Raw genomic sequence first — 19,602 nt, 5'->3', positions numbered from 1 at the left:
ATCCCACAGCTGAGGTGAAAGGTCGAACAGCCATCCTCAGGCTGAAAGCAGTTGCATCGAGCCAGCATGGGCTCCAGCAAGTCTCCGGAGGGCCAGAGGCTCATTGGAGACTGGGGGCTCCCTGCAGGCCTGACTGGGAGACTCCGAGGGCCACAAGTGGCCCCCGGGCTGGGATTTGGGCACCCCTGATCTATGCCAATAAAGGTCTTCTGAACTGAATATTGTTTGGGAAATTAACATTAGGTCCAGCGAACCCTCAATTTAAAGACTTCAGATACAAGTTTTCTGCTTCATTAAAAGCTAGGCATATACACACACCAATGCATTCAATTTTAACAGACTTTCAGCATTAACAGATACCCTATTAGCAATGTACCCTCTAATTCTTTTCCTCACTGTGAGGAACATTTAAGAAACCAAGCAGCATATAAGCACTGCAATATTAAAATAGGCAATGGCCAGACTGATGACTAGGCAGCAAGTGAGGTACAATCAAGACTATCATTCAGTCAAGTGCTATCAATAGGCCAATTAGGCAGCTGCCTAAGCAGAGACCTCAGAGGGGCACAGTACTGACCATTAAGGGGTACAGTTTTATACACATCAGTGTTTTCTAACCCATTGCAAGGGGTTGCTCTTGCCTAGCTGTACAAAATGAGCTGAAGCTGGTGAGGGATGCAAGAACAAAAAGTGCTATGGCCAAAACAAGAAAAAGATGAAAGAAGCAGTGGGCTTGTTGTATAAAGAAAACCGTTAAGTTATAATTTGTAACTTTTATAAAAGATGATCAAGAGAAGGCAGAGCTGTCAATTCTTATTTTGCATGTCTTTTCATAAAGGAAAGGTCTTTGCATAAAGGAAAGGTGGCCCAACATGACAATATTTGCATTAAAGAGGAAGTGGGGAGTGGGGCAACCCAATTCAAGATGGGTAAAGAGATAGTAAGGGAACAGCTAGTGATGTTATGCTTTTCAGTTGTGATTCTAGAGCTGTGAAATACACATTCCATTAGGTATAAGAGATTTAGCAAGAGGTCTGATTATACACTTTTACAGGGAATGGGGCCATTGCTCAGCGGTAAAGCACATGTCTTCATGCAAAAGGCCTAAATTTAATCCCAGGTCTAACTTTAGGCCTCACTTTAATCCCCATGTAGGGCTGGGAAATATCCACCTGAAATCCTTGGGAATTGTTGCCAGTCAGAATGGACAATGCTGAACTATATGGACCACACACCCTGATTCTACTTCCTAAAGGAAGATTCCTATATATTATTTCTGTTTGTTGCAATGTTTCATTTTTATACAATTTTTTAAAACTGTATATAATGTACCCTGGAATCTTTTTTAAAAATATGGAATGGCATATAAATAGAGGTGTTTGAAAACAGTGTTATTTATTTTACTCAGAAGTAAGCCCATTGTGTTCAATAATACTTAGGTTATAATCCTACTTTACTCACCGGAAACAAACACCTCTACAAACTAACAACAAAGGAAAAAAGAGATTGCTTTGAGAAAATGTTTTTCCTTTTCCACTGTATCCTGTGATTATTTATGTTTAGAAACTGGTGGTTACAAGCTTATGCTTTTGTGCGCATTAGTAGCATCACAAATTCTGGCAGTTCTCTGCTGGAGAAGAATTTTCTTCCAAATCTTAATTTACATCTGTTCTGAAGAAAAGCTTCTCAATTCTTAAATTATAGAATTATAAATAGATGGATACACTGGGGAAATAAATTTGCCTTAATAACATTGCACCACACTAAAACTTTTGTGCATAAAACAGCACAGATGTGCAGTTGTCATTTTTATTTCATAACTGGAAACATATTAAAGCGTTTTATAATTAATCCAAGTTCTCCAACTATATTGTAATTAAAAATTGTTACCTCTCCCAAGGAGAAATAGTGGCGTGGTATTTGAGAATCAGGATATACATTCTCTAGGTACCAGGAAAAAGGCTTGCACTGTAGCTTGTGTCTTAGTCCAAGTCTTGATGCTATATCTCCATAATCTACCTTTGTAACCCCTGTAGAGAATATATCGTTAGACACAAAAATTGTAACAGAACAAGTACAATTTAATTAGTGGACACAAATAATACTGCTTAAGAGCAAGCTTTACACAAGACCAGTTAAGTATGGATACATTTTGGTATCTGTTACAGTAGCAATATCACATTCAGAGCAGTTTCTACAAAGATTGCTTACAAAGCTAGTAATTTAACATGAAAATGGTAACTGAAGCTTGACAATTCCAAGGAAATTAAGGCGCATGGTGCTGGTTCAAAAGTGCTCCAAAATTCAGAAGTTTAGTGCAATTTTTGAACTTAAAAAATTCAATATACTACTATATTGGGAATGCGATAAATGGCACAAGTAATCTGATCATGTTAGGCCTGACGTATTCAATCTGTGCGTCCTGCCTCCCTAGTGAGGCGTGGCTAGCCTCCAGAGGTGTTGCCAGGCATCTTGGGGAGAGAGGTGGCCAGCAGCTGCTCTGCTGCTGACCTCTGCTCTGCTCAGCTGCAGCCTCCTGACTTGCTGCTTTTCCGAGGCTGAGAACAAGGTGGGTGGGGCAGTGTGAAACATGGTGGGGGTAGGTGGGTGAGAAGGCTGGCTGGGCAGGCAGAGGTGCCGCATCTCATCATGGAGTTCTCTCCATGTGCAACCTCGCCCCAAGGAAGAGTGTGCCCCTTGCCCCTGGGCATCCTGGGATTTGTCAAGGCTGGAGGAGAAAAGAGTGCAGAGGTGCTGCATCTCATCAGCACAGCTCCTGGCAGGCTTCAAACTGGGAGGCAAGAGTAAGTACAGGCAGTGCAGCGCTTTCCTCTGCTTGGTAAGGAAGGAGCTCTGCTCAGCTCAGTTGCACATGCTGCCTCCTGACTTGCTGCTTTTCTGAGGCTGAGAATGAGGTGGGCAGGGCAGCATGGGTTGGGGAGGGTGTGGGAAACATGGTGGGGGGAGGTGGGAGAGAAGGCTGGCTGGGCAGTGGAGGAGGTGCTGCATCTCATCAGTACAGGGCGCGCTCCTGGCAGGCTTCAAACTGGGAAGGAAGCCTGACCCAGAGAGAGAGCAGTGAAGCGCTTTCCTCTGCTTGGGAAGGAGGTAGCCCAGCCTGCTCTTGGGGGGGGTGTCCAAATGCCCATCCCGCATCCCTCCGTCTTGCCTGGGGGGAATAGGGGTGGTACATGCATGTTGGGGTGTATGTGTGTGAGCATGTACTTCGGAGGTGAGCTGTAATCTTGCTCTGTGTGGCTGTAATCCTAGTTGCACTTTCCTGGGAGTAAGTCCCATTGACTCAAATGGGACTTACTTCTGAGTAGACCTACATAGGCTCAGAGTCTGTGTCAGGTTAACCAAGGATCCTCACCTTTCTCTTTTTCCTCCCCCTTCAAAAAAGAAAAAAAAGCCACTCTTGATGGCTTTGTCTCCAAAAATGGATTAAAAAATAAAAACACCATTCCTTTTCAGCCACCTCCCCTTTTTCCTCCTGCCTCCTTTTGGGGGGGGGGTTACTTCCCATGTTAGCTGCTATTACAAGACAAAAGGCACAATCCTAGCTAGGTCTACTCAGAAGCAAGTCCTATTGTGTTCAATGGGACTAACTCCCAGGAAAGTGAGGTCAGGATTGCAGCCACAGTCTCTGAGTCTGTTTGCAATTAGCAGATGCACACAAAACAAAGTCTTCTCCTCCCCCAGAAATTTCATCACTTCACCCCTCTCTTTCCAAACCCCTCCAGGTGTGCTGCTAACAAACTTAGGGCACAATCCTAACCAGGTCTACTCAGAAGTAAGTCCTATTTTGTTCAATGGGACTTACTCTCAGGTAAGTGTGGGTAGGATTGCAGCCTCAGAGTGCTAGCAGCTGTTTTGTTTCTAGTGTTTAATTACAACACCTTCATCCCCATTTTGGGGGTAACTAAGGCGAGGTGATGTAATGGGGAGCCGCGGCCAATGGCCACAAGGATCAGGGGAGCCACGGGCTGGAAAAGTTCGATAACCACTAAGTTAGGTGTTTATGCAGTATCAAAATACAAAATTAATTTCTTCAGCTCCTAAGGAAGAAGCTGTATAAAAGTAAGTGACAAGACCCTGCCAGCAAGCACACAATGTAATAGACACATAAGGAAAAGGATTGTGGTGGTATAAGGACAGACTGGAGATATAATGGAGGAAGAAAGATTTTTGTTGTGAAAGTTATATGCATAGGGAAGTCTGAAAATCACATGAGACATACCTGCTTCATCTGAGCTGAGGTCAATGAATAAATCTGTATAATTGCATCTTTATGACGAAAGACCCAAACTTGGGATATTTTTGAATATCTTTCCAAAGAAATCTTCGCAACACAGGTTAGACAGATCCTAGCATTGTTATTACAGGCATCCTGTCTACCATTCTGTCCCATAAAATACAACATAGCCTCTCAGTCAGCTTTAGTCTCACAAACACCTGAGATGAATAAGAGTTTTTCAGATGCATTTCATTAAACCTGAAATTTCCAAGTTCAAGTTCTTGACTAAGATCATGAAAAAGTTTAACAAGGTGTAAGAACCTGAAGGTAAGGCTGCACATAACCTACATACAGATTGCCTGTTCACTGCGATAAGACATGCTCTCCATATTTAGTTTTAACCCATTCTCACTTTTATTAAGCACACAATGGTGTGTTTGAAATTTGAGAGCCACTCAAAGAATGACTACAGGTGGAGTCTGTTTATTTGTGGATTTTTCACTTGTGGCCTCTGAAGCTGCACTCCTGTCCCCTCTGGAGGGCTTTCTGAAGTCTGCAGGGGCCATGTGCGTCTGTCAGCAGCTTCTGCGGGCTTCAGAATGGCTCCTAGAGTAAAAAAAAAACAACTTCCGGTTTCCCGAGGGGAACTGGAAATGACATTTTTATGCCTTTTAAGGCATTCTGAGGCCCTGCAATGCCCTCCAGGGTTCCACTCAGGAAACCTGAAATTGCATTTTTTTTTTAGCTTTAGGAACCATTCAGAAGCTTGCAGAAGCTGTGAGTGGACGCCCACGTCCTTGGCAGGTTTTAAAAAGGAGGACTTTTAAGGAGGACTTAAGGGGCAGAAAACCATGGATTTCTTTATCCGTGATTTTGGGTATCCCCTGGGGGGTGTCAGAGAATGGATTCATCATGGAATATTCATCCCAACTCCTCATGAGGACAAAGTTGACTGAGAAATTGATGAGAACATCCGCAGTGCTATCAGTGATGGTCACAGACCTTGTCCAGTCCATGCAGCAAAGTTTCATTAGGTATGTCTGAAGTTTAATTGGTCTTTTACTATAAAGATGCACATTTTGTATTGAGAACTCTCATTCCATTGTCAACTGACTGCACCGGATTTTTAAAAAGGCTTAGGGCCCAATCCTATCCAACCTTCCAACACTGATACAGCCATGTCAGTGGAACATGCACTGTATCCAGCAGTGGGGAAGCAGTCATGGAGGCCTTGGGGCTGTATTGTGGCTGCATCAGTGCTAGAAAATTGTATAGGTTTGGATCATTAAGCTGCAGTCCTTTACACACTTACCTAAGGGGGAAGATTCCATTGAACTCAATGGGACTAATTTCTGAGTAGACATGCATAAGATATTGTTAGTCCTGCAGCCCAGTGGTACATTACATTTGTCCAGAAAATGGAATGTTACCATTTTCTAAGAATCCCTAACCTACATTGATAGCGTTCTATGCTGGCAGAGCTGGGTTTTCAATGTTTTTTGTGGTCTCTATCTCTGTGGGCCACTTATTTTCTAGTCTAGAATCTGTTCCCAAGTATCTGAGCAGGGGTGTCAAACTCCCTTAATTCAGTAGGTCAAATAGCATTCATGGTGCCTGCTACGGGTCAGAACTGTTGTCATTAAGCAGGTGATGACTTGCTATAAACATTTTTTTTTTCACTTAGAAACTCACTACCTGCAAACAACAAAAGATATGCAAATCTTGAGCATATTTTCAAGATATAGGAGAACTCAATCATCATGTGGGCTATCCTTCCAGCAGTGCCACTTCCGTGGAAGCGTCATTTTGCAGCTCAGCAGCTGACAAGTGCTCTGCAAAGCAATGCCTTGGCAAAAGCAATGTTGCAACATAACTGGGCTCTCCTGACACCTATGCTACTTCTCCCTCGCCACTAGTGGGTTGCCTCTTCCCGTGTATCATTTCTTGCCTTCTGAGGCCTCCTTCAGTCTCTCACTCTTAGTGCCTTGGCAGAAGCAGTGATATAGAAAGGGTGGTGCTGGGAAAGTCCAATTATCATGTGGGCTGCCCTTTCAGCAGAGACACCTCAATAGAAACTGCACTGCTGAAATGATGGCCTACGTAGTAACTGGGCTCTCCCAGTGCTGCCCTTTCATTTCAGCAGTGATGCTTCTGCTGATGTGTCACTTCGCAGCTCAGCATGTGATAGCAGTTGACAGTGGTGCTAGGAGAGAGTGGGGGCTGGATTAAGAGCTTTTGCAAGTCATATGGTGTCCATGGTCTTTATGTTTGACACTCCTGCATTAGACAGACACACAATGTCATTTATAAGTTATGTCCACATGGATAAATCTCAGTTTTATCATGCAACAATGAAGATCCAATACTTTCCCAGTTGCCAGCTTTTTTACTGAGAAAGACTACAGTTTATACATATGGCACTTGATGTTGGACTGTGTCTAAAACCATCTTCACTAACCCAGAAGACCTCCCTGTACATTGAAGATTGGCACCAGCAACTAAATGACAATGAACGCTAGATGACCCTAAGTGCTCTCTCTTCAGGAGAGAGTGTGCTTCCCAAAGGGGGGAGGAGACTTCCAAGAAAAGGCATGAGATTTGGGTTCTAGGCTCATTATGTAGAACACTCAGATACACTCATCACACAATAAAGAATGCCAATGAAACCTATAATGTCATAAGTTAGGAACATGGAAGATTACTAATGCAGGCACTCAAATTAGCCACTTTTACCTCAGATGGACTATACAAATATTATATTCCAAAGGTAATCTGCCTGTTAAGATCAGGAATCTCCCTGACTGGGCAGAAATTGTTCTACAGCTATCAATGAAAACAGAAGTGTGTAGGAATTTGATTGTTTCTGTCTTGTTTGGGCTCCAAGGTAAGACTATTCCGTATAATTACCAAATCATCTGGTTGTGGCCATTAAATGTTTCAGATGGAAGGGAAACCCCAAGAATAGTCAAGGAAAAGCCTTCCAATTAAGGACATATGTTCAAATCCTCCTTTCAGCAGCAAAAACTATGAAGGAAAGTGCCATCGCTAGCTGCTTTGCATGTAGATGTCAGGTCCAACCTCTGGCATCTCCAATTAAGAGGACCTCAGACAGAAAAGCTGGAAAAAATCCCTTGCATGAGATCATGTAAGTCAGAGTAAGTACTTGGCTAGACGGATCTGACTTGGTAAAAGGCAGTTTTGCATATTAATCATATTGGTTTCTTTAAACTATTTTATGCCAAGGACTCCTTGCTCACCTGGGGAAATTATGTAGAAGAAATTCTTGAACTCATCCATCCAAACTTCTGCAAGCCGTCTATTATTTTTATTAATAATCTGCCCTGTGCCTCCTGGGAAAGTATAAGGAGTGGCTTTTCGAAAAACGTGTCCAACATGTGAACATGTCACAATTTCCAAAGTTCCCCCGCACTGCCAAATCTGAAAATGCCAAAACACAACCACCATAAAAATGTTTATTTAAGTTGCTTCTTTTTTTAAGCTCACTGCAATCCAAAATGAGTGCACAAACTAAAAGCTGCAGGAATAGAAAGCCTGCATATACAGAAAGACATATACAAATTTGCTGTACACTTAACATTTGGCCTGTGGATACTGTCCCCTCACCTGTGCTTTTAAAAGAAGTCACAGCAAGTGTCTACTTCCCACCTCTTTCTCACCACCAGTGTTCATCATGTCCTGATAAAGTAGCAACACCATTTCACTGAAGAAAGGATTTTCCAGTATTACCTGAATACAGACTGGGTTTGAGTACAAAAAAGTGTAGTCTACAATTTATAAATCATGTCAAGCCCCTGCAATCTGTGGTAGTTTGATCATGAATATTAGCCAATGTGGCAATGATGGTTTTTCCACTAGGGTTGATCACTGCTCATTGCACTGTTTGTACAGACACTGGAGAGTTCTTCACACATTATGCTGCAGCACCCGGGCATATAATATCTGGGCATGGGTACTCATTTTCATGTGAATACCTGGCTTCATTTCAAAGTCAACCCTTGAAAATTCAGGATTTTCTGTGTACTCATCCTACAGTTATGAATGCCTGTCAACTTCCCCTTCTCTTTTGAGGTGCTGCATGAAGGTCTAGAAGGACACTGGAAGAGGAATCACTAAAAGGAATCACTGTCTGTTGAAAGAGCAATGGAGCAAGCACTACCTAGAATTCACCAATGGGGCTGACAGAGCAAGACTAGAGGCAACTCCTGAGGAAAGTTGAATGAGTTCCCTAGCTCAGAGGTATTCAAACTCTTCAGAAGTAAAACTCCCAAGATAGGTTTTTGTGGGGGGAAGGGGGGGCAAATGCAGCAACGCGATCTCCAGGATCATGTCGCTAATGAGGATAAAGAGTTTTTTACTCACATGGGGCTGCTACAAGGTCCAGGAGGTGCAGGAAGCCCTGCGCAGCCCTTCACAGGGCTCCCCGAGTCTTAGAATACTGAGAAAAAGTGATTGGGAGAATCTTGCTTATTGTTTTTGCCTGCCCTCTACAATATTACACAGGTATCTGCACTGGAGGAGGTATAACTATTACAAAATAAACAGCAATACATGGAATTAAAGGAAGTTAACTCACCCTGAATGAAATCTCTAAGTTTTCTCCTCCCCATATATCCATTCCAGCATCATATGTCCCAATTTCTTGGAAATAGTCTCTGTCTATGGAAAAAAGGCCTCCTGCCATTGTGGGTGTCCTAAAAGAAGACAATGTTTTAAATTTAAAATGTGACATTTACATTACTCTAAAGCAACAGTTTCTTTACAACATAGTTAAAAGCAGTAGTAATTCATAAGGTTTAGCGGGACCCTATTTAAAGGGCTTGCAGTAGCAGACTGGCAAGGAGGAGTAGCACACAGGCTGGCTGATGAAGATTTCTCTATCTATTCATCCCTCCCTCTCTCCATGCCCCCTCCCGCTTTCTCTCTATTGTGGTGGCATGTATCGTAATCTACATGTGTAATCTTCTCTCACCACCTCCTTGCCAACTCACTGGATATTACCCAACCCATCAGGATTGCCACTTCCAATGCTGACCCTCCTTCTCCCCATAGCCCACCTGTGAACCCCACCAAGGGAACAGGCAGTTCCCAATTCCGGAGGCAAGGGAGGGGAAAGGGGAGGGAGCTAGACTCAGTTACCAGCGCTCTGGTGAGACCTTGAGATAAGCTTTCAGGCACTGGTGTAGTTCCCATAGGGCTGGGGTTATCCTGTGATACCGGGCAGCATTCCTGGTGCCATGCCACCTCTTATCTTGTCCATTTTGCTGATCTCTGTAACTGTGCTTGCTCTGTTGCCATAAATCAGCTACATACTCCGAAAGCTACCAAAGCTCTCCTAAGTTTTTAAACAAAGCTATAGAAGCCCTTCAGGGTCATTAGAAGTCAGAGTTCCTATGCTTTTCTGATCTCCCTGCCTTTAGCAAGTTAACCTTTCTGTTTGTCTGCACCTGTACTGTGCTGTGGTACTCTGTGCAGAGTAATTAAACCTGAAATCAATCACAGGTAATTGTCATGTTTACACCCATTCTTTCGCAGTTCTGTTTTATTGCAGAGATGCTCCATTAGTTTTCTTTCCTTAAAGTGCTGGATTTCCATTTTGTTCCACCTTTCCTTGTATGAAACCCCTTTGTGCCTCAGGGTAATGTATTATTTCCATTGTCCAATAACTGGAATGAAGGCAGCATCAAAATTATAAGAAAGTTGATGCAGAAAATAACTGTGTCAAGGTAATTAATTTGAACCATACAAAGATAGCCAGTGAACTACTACTACTACTTTAGATACTCGCCTATAAGCCAATCTCACAGATAAGGGGAGGGCAGGTTCTCAGTAAAAAATCATGGAATGCTCCATGACCTTTGGATAAGTTGAGGGCAAAACTTTGGGGAATGGTGATTTTGGGGAGGAGTTGCAGCTTGCCCTGGAACCTGACTGAAAGGGAGAAAGAATCTGAGCCACGCCATTGTTTTTGAAGACATTAATAAGGTGTTTATATAGTATTGTGTGTCATCCCCCATTAAATCAACATAACTGAACATTGCATTGAATTGCTTTAAAAAAAATCCAGGTTTGAAACTGCAGAAAAGTATTTGCACTTTTAAAAACTTTCCAAATCAAAGGCAGCACCAATATGTTTTTTAAAAAAAAGTAACACCCTGCTTCCATTGCTGCCAGACAACTGTTTATACTGTTCATTATCATTTTAAGAGGCACTCCTGGGTTGGGAATTAACGAGTCTGCTCAGAAGACTCTACAACACAGCTTTGACAAATGTAAACAAAGCTGCGTGTTTGTAAGCTATCTGCAATCACTCAAAATGTTCCTCAGAGGTTCACAGACACTATTAAAGCTCCTCCAGGATGCAGAGACAAGACTGAATAGCCCTGACCCCTGAATGATCTGCAGATAAGATGAGGTGTTAATCTATGCTTGATTTATTGGTAGAAATTTCTTGCTATATAGGCAAGTATCTACAGTAGTTTTATTGCTGCGAGGCAAAACTGGGGTTGGTTTCTCACAACACAGAATCATGGTGTTGGATGGAATCCTGGTAAATAACACTGTTAATATTCTTTGAATATAAAAGAGGGGCAGACAGTATAATCCCTGTCATGTAGCCAGTGTGTCTGCTGACGTAACCCCAAATGACATTTGATGTTTTCCCTTCAGCATTGTATTGGTAACTCATGTATTTGAATGGGTGATGCGCAAACTCCTTTCCAGTGTAGCTAGTCTAGCAAGTTCCACTATTTTGTTTCCCCCCCACTTCATTGTTTAATATTCGTCACTGATTTTACTGCTTACAACTCACTGCCCAAATTTATTCAGTTTTGTTTGGAGATATTTATGAAAAGTTGTCTAGTTTCATTCATTTATCTCCCTCTGCCAACTTTCATAGTTCGGTTTTATTTTCACAGTGATATTATTTCACTTCTTCCCTCAATTGTTTAATTATGAGGTCAGAGTATGCTGAATTTCATACCAAGAAATTGATAATGTATTACTGCTTCTTATTAATGTATAATACATCATTAATTCAACATTAATTTTGATTTCATTGTTGAGGGGGGCCAAATTTTCTGTAACCCCAGGCAGCAGATGCCTCAGCTACACCACTACATTCAGACTGGGCAGCATGTGGAGCTGGCCAGTGGCTTCACATCATGAGCGTGTGATCTTGGTTCTCCTTTGTGCTGTAGAGGCAGAGGGGTCCCTAAAGGTAGAAATTATTGACCTATGATTTATTCCTCATCCTGCTCTCTTCAGGTTTCCCACCTGGCACTGTAGCTAAGGAAAGGCCCTTCATTCAGCTGCTTTCGACCCACTATGGGTTGTGGGTTGTGACCCAAAGTTGTGACCCTGCAAAAATTGTTTCCAATTGGGTCTTGCACCTCCTAAGGCTGGCCTTGCATGCAGTTGCATTCTTGGCCCTTTTGCCGCCTGTGGCCAGGAATGCAAATGTCACTTTCCCCCTGACCTAGGAAGTAATTGCAGTGCCATGGTGACATCCCTGTAGTTAATACCAGAACATTTGGAGCTGTAGTGCACCACACTGAATGGTCATTTCCCTCACTTTATTTTCGAAGTGAAAGAAGCGGACAGCTGCTCTGGCAACCTGCTTCATCACTTGAAAATAAAGCAAAAAAAAAGTGGATGGCCTGGTCGCTCAGAGTGGTACAGAACTGCTCCAAGTGGCTGCAAGAGGGGTTCCTCCCCCCACCACCCACAACCACTTGGAGCAGTTCTGCACTGCTCTGAGCAGTCAGGTTTACCGCTTTTTTACAAAGTGGAAAAAAAAGCAGGCGGCTGCATGGGGATAGTGTCGTGGTGGCAGCGCCCTAGGCATGCCACCCGGGAGTACATGCCCTGCCAACTCCCCCCCCCAAGTATACTAGTGCCTGTATGGGTATCATTCAAACATGAGTATCATTAGGGTTTGCTTCTGTACAATGGATTAGTACACAACTGAATATATAAGTTTTGATCACCAATTTCTCTCACCTGACTGGAAGGGTTCTATCACCTTTCCTTCTGTCCATTTCTCTCTGAGGAACAGGATACCACCGGAAGTTCAATTTCCAGTTGAATCCTCCATAAGTCATGTCAGATCCTGCCATGTATTCAAATGTGTCATCGCTGATTACATCAATGATAGGACAGACTACTGTTCTCCTAAAGGGAAAAGTGGCAAAAACTCTTACAGTGGAACAAGTACAGCACTGTCTACGGCACAGTATAGGAGAACATCCATTCTCACAAGCAATTATTAGACTTACATAACATCTCACTGACACTGCACTCCCATGCAGTTTCCTTTGAGTAAATCCCATTGAACATGGTGAGCTATATCCCAAGAAAGTGAATCCTGACTGACATTAATGGGACTGTGACAAGAAGTTTTACTTCAGTGATGGGGGAGGCAAGGGGAGGCGTTTAAGCACACTGGTCCACCATCAAGATAACTTGTGGTAGGGAAGCTTGTTTTCCCTGTTGACCACAACCTCAGGATATGCCAAGTGCACTCGGTAGGGGAATTTCCAATGGTTCAGAGGCTCTCCAGTCTTGAGGATTTCATCAAGGGTCTTTCTTTGGGAACAAGGCAGGAGGAGAAAATCCCTGCCAGCTCTCCTTACTCACACATGTTGCAGCATTTGTAGTTGGGGGAGGGGGGAGAGACTGGCATACTTGACCTGTCTCTAATTGGCATGAATGATTACAATAGAGTGAGTGCACTTGGCTGGATACCCTATGGCTCTCCTGGTTTGGAATAGGAAGATTGCCCCAGGAGACCACCTAATCAGTCCTGGTGCCAAAAAATGAACTTTGGTATTAATTCTGGGGGATTCTTCCTTGCTTGGAAGCAGAGGGGGGAGCCCATTTTTTCAAAAGGGGTTTCTCTTTGGAGGAACCTCACTTCCTCAGTTGAATAGAATACAGGAAATGTGTGGAAATACAGGAAATCCTGTGAAAGTCTGGGTGGGGAATCAAAGTATAGTATATAAACAAACTAGGAAGTTTTCTTGCTCTCACAGAAGGGCAAAGCCTCAGAGGAAAATTTCCACCCCTTTTAGTCAGCCGTTACTGAGATATCTGCAGACAAAGGAAGTCTTGCTGAGAAATGATTGGCAGCATGGGATGGGGGACTAGCACAGTTTCTGCCATGAAGAAAGCCCTGGATTGTGGTGAATGTATAGTTGCAAGTTCCATACAAGCTGAGTATTTCCCACAAAATAGCTGTGGGAATAGCTGTATTTCCCACACTTGGTATGGGCCTTTATCAGGATTCACTTTCTTTGGATACAACACCATGGAACTTATTTTAGAAAAATATGAATTTGAATTTTGCATATTATATTGAACACAAAAGAGAACTGAACACAATTTGTTCCTCTAAAATAGTATATCTGGATCAATTTCAAAGCTCAAATTCATTACAGAACCCTACGCTTTGTAAAGTAAAACCCTACCTATTGCTCTACAAAGATGAACAGTGGAAGAGCTGTGTTGTTGATGGGTTCTAAACAGGTAGCAAGTGTAAAGAATCATCCATTATTTGTGTGCATCAAATTGCCTTTCCCTATTCAACATTTCATGAAAATGCTTTTGTAGTTCTGGTTCTACAGGCTGTAAAGCTGAGTAGCATTTATTCAAAAGTTAGGAACATTCCAGGACAGTTAGAATCACTTTAAAAAAACAGCTTCAGCTTTAGTACTTTAACCATTACTCTTAAGACCCACTATGGTTAACAGAGTTAAGCTTCTGTGTAACTTTCTTTCACTAAAAGCAATGAAATTTCAGAGTTCTTCACTTGGGTGGGCTAGATTGTGGCTAATGTAGACCACCATTTACTTTTCTTTTTTGTTAAATACATAAAGAAAGTTCTCACTGAACATTTATGGAAAACAGAGCAAGACATTCCAACTATGTGGAATAATAAAAATAAAGCTTAATGCAGAGACTTATGCACTCAGTGATGTTCAATAAACATGGATTATACAGTGCAACCTACAACAGCAAACTCAGTTCCTGGAAGACCAAATAGATAGTAGCCTAAATTGGATTACCCCACAAAGGAGATGGAGGTTTCTTTGGGTACTTTATTGAACTTCAGAGATTTGCAAGTGTTTGGAACTTTCAAACAAAATCCCCAAAGGGGGCAAAATTTGCTTACACACATATTGCTTCCTAAGAAACCTAGAGGTTAAAGAGAGGGCATAGATTCCTACAGAAGCTTCACAGTGCTCAGAGACGTCACTTCCTGCCCAGATAGGGCAGCACCAAATAAAAGGATGATTTGTTTCACCATGCATAGCAGAGTGTATTTGAAGTGCACTGAAAACTAACTGTGTGAAAGGGGTAGGGAGAGGAAAAAAGGAGAGGAGGAGAGCTAGAAGGTTAGAAAAGATAGTGAGTGCTGCAGCCTAACAGCGCGGTCTTAACATGTTTGTTCTGATGTAAACCCCATAAGTGTCCAATGGAACTTACTGCAAGGGAGAAATGTACACTGCAACATTCTATTGAGGGACCCCTCTTGTTGAATATGAGAAACAAACATTGCCCTTTATCAACACATTTGTCATTCCTGCTACATAGCTAAGGCTGCAAATCTAACCAACTTTCCAGCACTGACATAAGTGCAATGCAACTCTGAGGAAAGGGAACGAACATTGCCTTACCTGAGGAGGCTTCCGTGACTGCACCCCAACTGCAGGATGCAGCACATGCCCCACTGGCACAGCTATGCCAGTGCTGGAAAGTTGGTTAGGACTGCACCCTAAGAGTGTTGAGATAAATACCTCAGTAACACTACTTTACTCTGTTACTTTACTCTGTTACTTTACTCTGATTTCTTTACTTAATCTCAAATGAAAACTACTTCTAAAGGTAGTATTTTTTGTTTCTGATATGAAAAATGTAATGCATATATGTTGCAGCTATCCCATTTAGTCATGAGGTATTATAATTCAAGAACAAGTGAAAACACTACTTCTCTAAAAACAGGTACAGGTATAACCTAATTATCAGTGGATTTTTCACCTGCAATTTTAAAACTGAGGTTGGCCCTTTAAATTAAAAGATAATCATCCCTTTAGGCAATGGTTAATGGCTTAAAATACCATGGTAATGTGGCAGGCAATCAATTCTCCCCCCCCCCCCCCCAGTGCTTAGAACAGCTTCATTTTAGCTGGGAGGAAGATCCCTTCCTTCCCCCTGGAGCATGCCTGTGAAGGAATGCAAAGCAATAGGAACTGATTTTCCCTTTGCATTCTTTTGCTGCTCCAGGGGGAAGGGAGGGATCTGCCTCCCAGCTGAAATGAAGTTGTTCTAAGTCATAAGAACATAAGAAGAGCTCCGCTGGATAAGGCCAAAGGCACACCTAAAGGGTTTCCTTTAAACAAAAGCAACAATATGAAAATCGGCATCTGTGGAAGTTCCTAGAATGGAACCCTTATGGGTACTGAAGATAGGAATTGATGGCTTAATTTTCTAGAGTCACGTATCCTGGAAGGCAAGGGCCATTGCAATTCACAATAATAGCTAGAGGTGCTTGTTTTTGTTGATGACAAACACACAAGACATCACATTTTGGTGTTTAAGATATCCAGAAATTAAAATAGATTACGTATAGATTAGAATAGATTAAAAAATACTGTGGCTGTATCGGCTGATGCCATATCACCTACCAAGTATGCTTTTGAAGTGTTTAAAATTAATAAAAATAAGAACTTTGAATGAGAACAGAATAAAAATAGATAACACCGCTTCCTGCCTTTTTCATTTTTTTCAAATCATGAAATCTGCAAAACAATAAAACCATTTTCAAACCCCGCTTAATAATAGGCTGTAGAAAGAGTTTGTGACTTCCCACTTTTGTACAGCAAGACCTCACTTAAAAAGGTTTGGATGGCATGCATTTTTATGGTATGAAACTAAAAGCAAATCAAGAATTTAAAAATCACTACATTAGACATGCTTTGTTGAGAGAATGGAGTAAATACAAAAATACTACTATGTATCTCTCCGCAAGAAGCTTTTTTTGGTTGTCATAGAAGTTCTACAGAAACTTTGGTATCATATAGAAATGTAATAATTTTTACACAAACTGAATATAGAATGAAGACAAGAGAGAAGCTTTAAGGGGAGGGATTTAGTTGTCAATGGTTTCAGTATGTACAGCTTTTGGAGAGATTCAAAGTGGGTAAGAAAATGTATGGTTTTGAAGATTGTATGTCTCTATTGGAGAGTCAATTATGTCTGGTAGAAGAACAAATTGTTAAAATATGAGACAGAATAGGTTAAGGAGTATATTATACAATGGACAAGAAATGTTGGTCATGAGATATCCATGGAGCAATGGAAGAGCTTGTGTATTAAAAGATTGAAGTTTACTTTGAATGTAAACTGTAAAGAGAACTTTTATAAGATGTTGTATAGATGGTATTTGACTCCAGGTAGATTGGCAAAAATGTATGAAAATGTACCGAACAGATGTTGGTAGTGTAAAAGACAAGAAGGAACATTCTCTCACATGTGGTAGACTTGTACAAAAGTGAAAAAATATTGGACTTTGATACAACAGCAAATACAGTTGATATTGAAAGTAAATTTACAAATGAAACCAGAAGCTTTTTTGTTGGGAATACTGGATGACTCGATTCAGAAAGACTATGAAACTATGTTTTTATATATGAAAACCGCTGCAAGAATATTGTATGCCAAATACTGGAAAGTTCCAGAGATACCTATATTGGAAGAGTGGTGGTTAAAGCTATTGGATTTGGTAGAAATGGACAAACTTACAATTTTTCTTAAAGAAAAATCAGTAAAATCTTTTATGGACAATTGGAAACCATTCATGGACTTCCTGCGTGTTAAGGGGAAAGTGGGCCAAGTGATCAATGGATTTGATGAGTAGATAGGAGTTAACTTTTATGTTTTTTTATTTTTCTATTTGTGTGAAAAATTTATTTTATAATAGGTGTAGACTGTTAAAGTTTGATAATTTTTTGTATGATTTTGTAGCAGAATAAGAAATGTCATTTGAGATCTCCACATTTGCCATACAATTTGTAATATTTTTTTAATTGTGTGTGTGTGTGTGTGTGTGTGTGTGTGTGTATAATAAAATTAAGAAGTATTTTAAAAAGTTGTTTCATTTAACATTGTTTTACAGTTGGTCAGCAGTTCTCAATCTTCCTATCTCCACATCCTCTGCGGCAGCACATTTTAGGGCTATCAAAAGCCGCTTCCGGGTCATGCCGGACTCGTGACTTTCCTCCAGACTTTCCTTCCTTGAACTTGTCACCCACCCCAGAATGCCTTACTGAGCAATAGGCAAATGCTCAGCAAGCCTGCCACTCGAGTGTTATTGAGCCTGCTTACAGTAAAAGTGTTAGTTATAAGTTGTTTCACTTAAAGTTACAGTTTTCAAGAACCTATCAACAACTTTAAGTGAGGACATGGGCAAATGGAAACCTATAAGACACTTAAGACTAATTTCTGCTTCTTATTTTGAATTACTCCTTGTGCAAGCACTCTTCAACCACAAATTTCTAAAATTCTAGGGGTTCAAGTATACCCACCACTTCCAAGAATGCCAGTTATACTTTACCAAAACATATTAGTGAATTAGTCAATCTTAACAGTCAACAAGTTTTAAGAGATAACAACCTGTCAGCGTTTATTCGTGCTAACAAAGGCTCAAGCCATCCTACTGTGCATTCACAATGAGCATCTAAAAAGGTAATGACTTGGCCTTTAGAGGCAGCAGCCCCTTTCAGTCTGGCTCTGATCAGTCCAGAACGTTGCTCCATTCGAATAACATACACAGGTACGTGTAACCTTTTCACATAGTTCTCCAAGGGTCTCTTCAAGAAGTCTAAAAAAAGTACAGGCAAACAGAAGGTAGAGTGAATGAAGCATTCTAGCTACATGTACAGATTGTAATTTAACAATGAGTCAAAATGTCACCACAATCCAATGAGCTTTCAATTGATGTAGCTGGAGGGACAGGACAGGCAATGATACAACCGACCACTGATTTCCAGTTTTCAAATGGTAGGCTTTCCTCCATAAAACAAATGGCTTTTAAAACTGTTTTTCAAAAACAGTATTCAAATTAATTTTGCTCAGAAAACAACAGTGGAAAATAGTGCTGGAGGAAGCGGGTGCTGTAGGCAACACTGAATGTTTGCTTGATTTATGCTAGAATGTTAAGTTCTCCAGTTTAGGAAATGATCTTTGTAAAAAACTGATTTGCTCCCCCTTCAATGAGAATGTTTAACAAACATGTGAATAAAATATTCATTCTCTGACTGTATCCTTCAGAAGGAAACCTGTTAAGAAAAGTTTCACTTTTGAACATTGTACAGTTATACACACCAAAAGAGGGCAAGTAAACAAAATTTCCTAGCTTCACTGTTTCAGTATTATAAAACTAAAAATTAGAATTCGTGAAACAGCTTATAGATTGGGTGTACCTATCAAAACTTAAAATTCAACTATAAATGATTTGAGATTGAACAGGCATTAGTTTATGAATATTAATTTCATGAATGTCTGAGCATTACAGATATTCTAGGCTATTTTAATAATTTCATTAAAATAACACTGTTTTCAAACACCTCTACCCACAAAAATGTTACATTATAATTTCAAACTGCCTTAAGGTACAATCTAACAAGAATTCAAGGACAGGAGTTGGCACTTAAATGACACCAAAATAATTCTTTAAAGACTGTCAATGGATACGTTCAGAAAGTGATTCCTGTTTCTAATAACCAAATCAAAAGGTATAATTGCATATGTCTGTTTCTTCTACATAGAAGCAATATCAATGTAACAAATATAGACTACATGCAGAGACTATACCAATGGAAGGTGCTATACAAATGCCATTGATGCAATCAATGCTGAACTCTTACCTCTTTCACTAGCATCATCCACAAGAATAATTTCTTCCAGCATGTGTCGTGGTGAACGGTTTATGACACTATGAACAGTTCTCAACAGAGTACTCCAAGCTTCATTGTGAAAGACAATGACAACACTTGTAGTAAGAAGGTTATCTGGATATACTTTTGTCTTACACCTAAAAATAAACAGATGAAACAAAACTGTAATAAGCTGTTTCTATAGGACTAGAATATTCAATTTTAATACACAATTTCTACAAGTATGCAACAGAATCTTTTTTCTTGACATGAGATACCCTGCCATTTTTGCCCATCTGAAATTTGGCATGGAGCATCTGTGTGCTGAGTACTGTAACATAAGATGTAGTTGTTTCCTTTTTATTCTATTTTCCCCAGTTGCAACCTTTTTTGGCCTCAATGGACCATTTTTTC

General features: G+C 40.9%; 1 protein-coding gene across 2 annotated transcripts in view; it reads right to left on the bottom strand.

Moving 5' to 3' along the window:
• The window catches only part of GALNT1 (polypeptide N-acetylgalactosaminyltransferase 1), a 112,480-nt gene that overhangs the window by 10,456 nt on the left and 82,422 nt on the right, over positions 1 to 19,602 (bottom strand). For both annotated transcript variants that reach the window (XM_066628076.1, XM_066628077.1), the window contains 6 exons: positions 19,180 to 19,346; positions 17,927 to 18,134; positions 12,257 to 12,427; positions 8,832 to 8,949; positions 7,495 to 7,675; positions 1,891 to 2,030 (listed from right to left, as the gene is read on the bottom strand). In XM_066628076.1, the coding sequence (XP_066484173.1) occupies positions 1,891 to 2,030; positions 7,495 to 7,675; positions 8,832 to 8,949; positions 12,257 to 12,427; positions 17,927 to 18,134; positions 19,180 to 19,346 (985 nt within the window). The remainder of the gene's footprint in view (positions 1 to 1,890; positions 2,031 to 7,494; positions 7,676 to 8,831; positions 8,950 to 12,256; positions 12,428 to 17,926; positions 18,135 to 19,179; positions 19,347 to 19,602) is intronic.

The sequence above is a fragment of the Tiliqua scincoides genome, chromosome 5 (genome assembly GCF_035046505.1).
Source record: "Tiliqua scincoides isolate rTilSci1 chromosome 5, rTilSci1.hap2, whole genome shotgun sequence".
Taxonomy (NCBI): Eukaryota; Metazoa; Chordata; class Lepidosauria; order Squamata; family Scincidae; genus Tiliqua; species Tiliqua scincoides.
The sequence above is the reverse complement of the archived record's forward strand: the minus strand, read 5'-3'. Positions and strand labels throughout refer to the sequence as shown.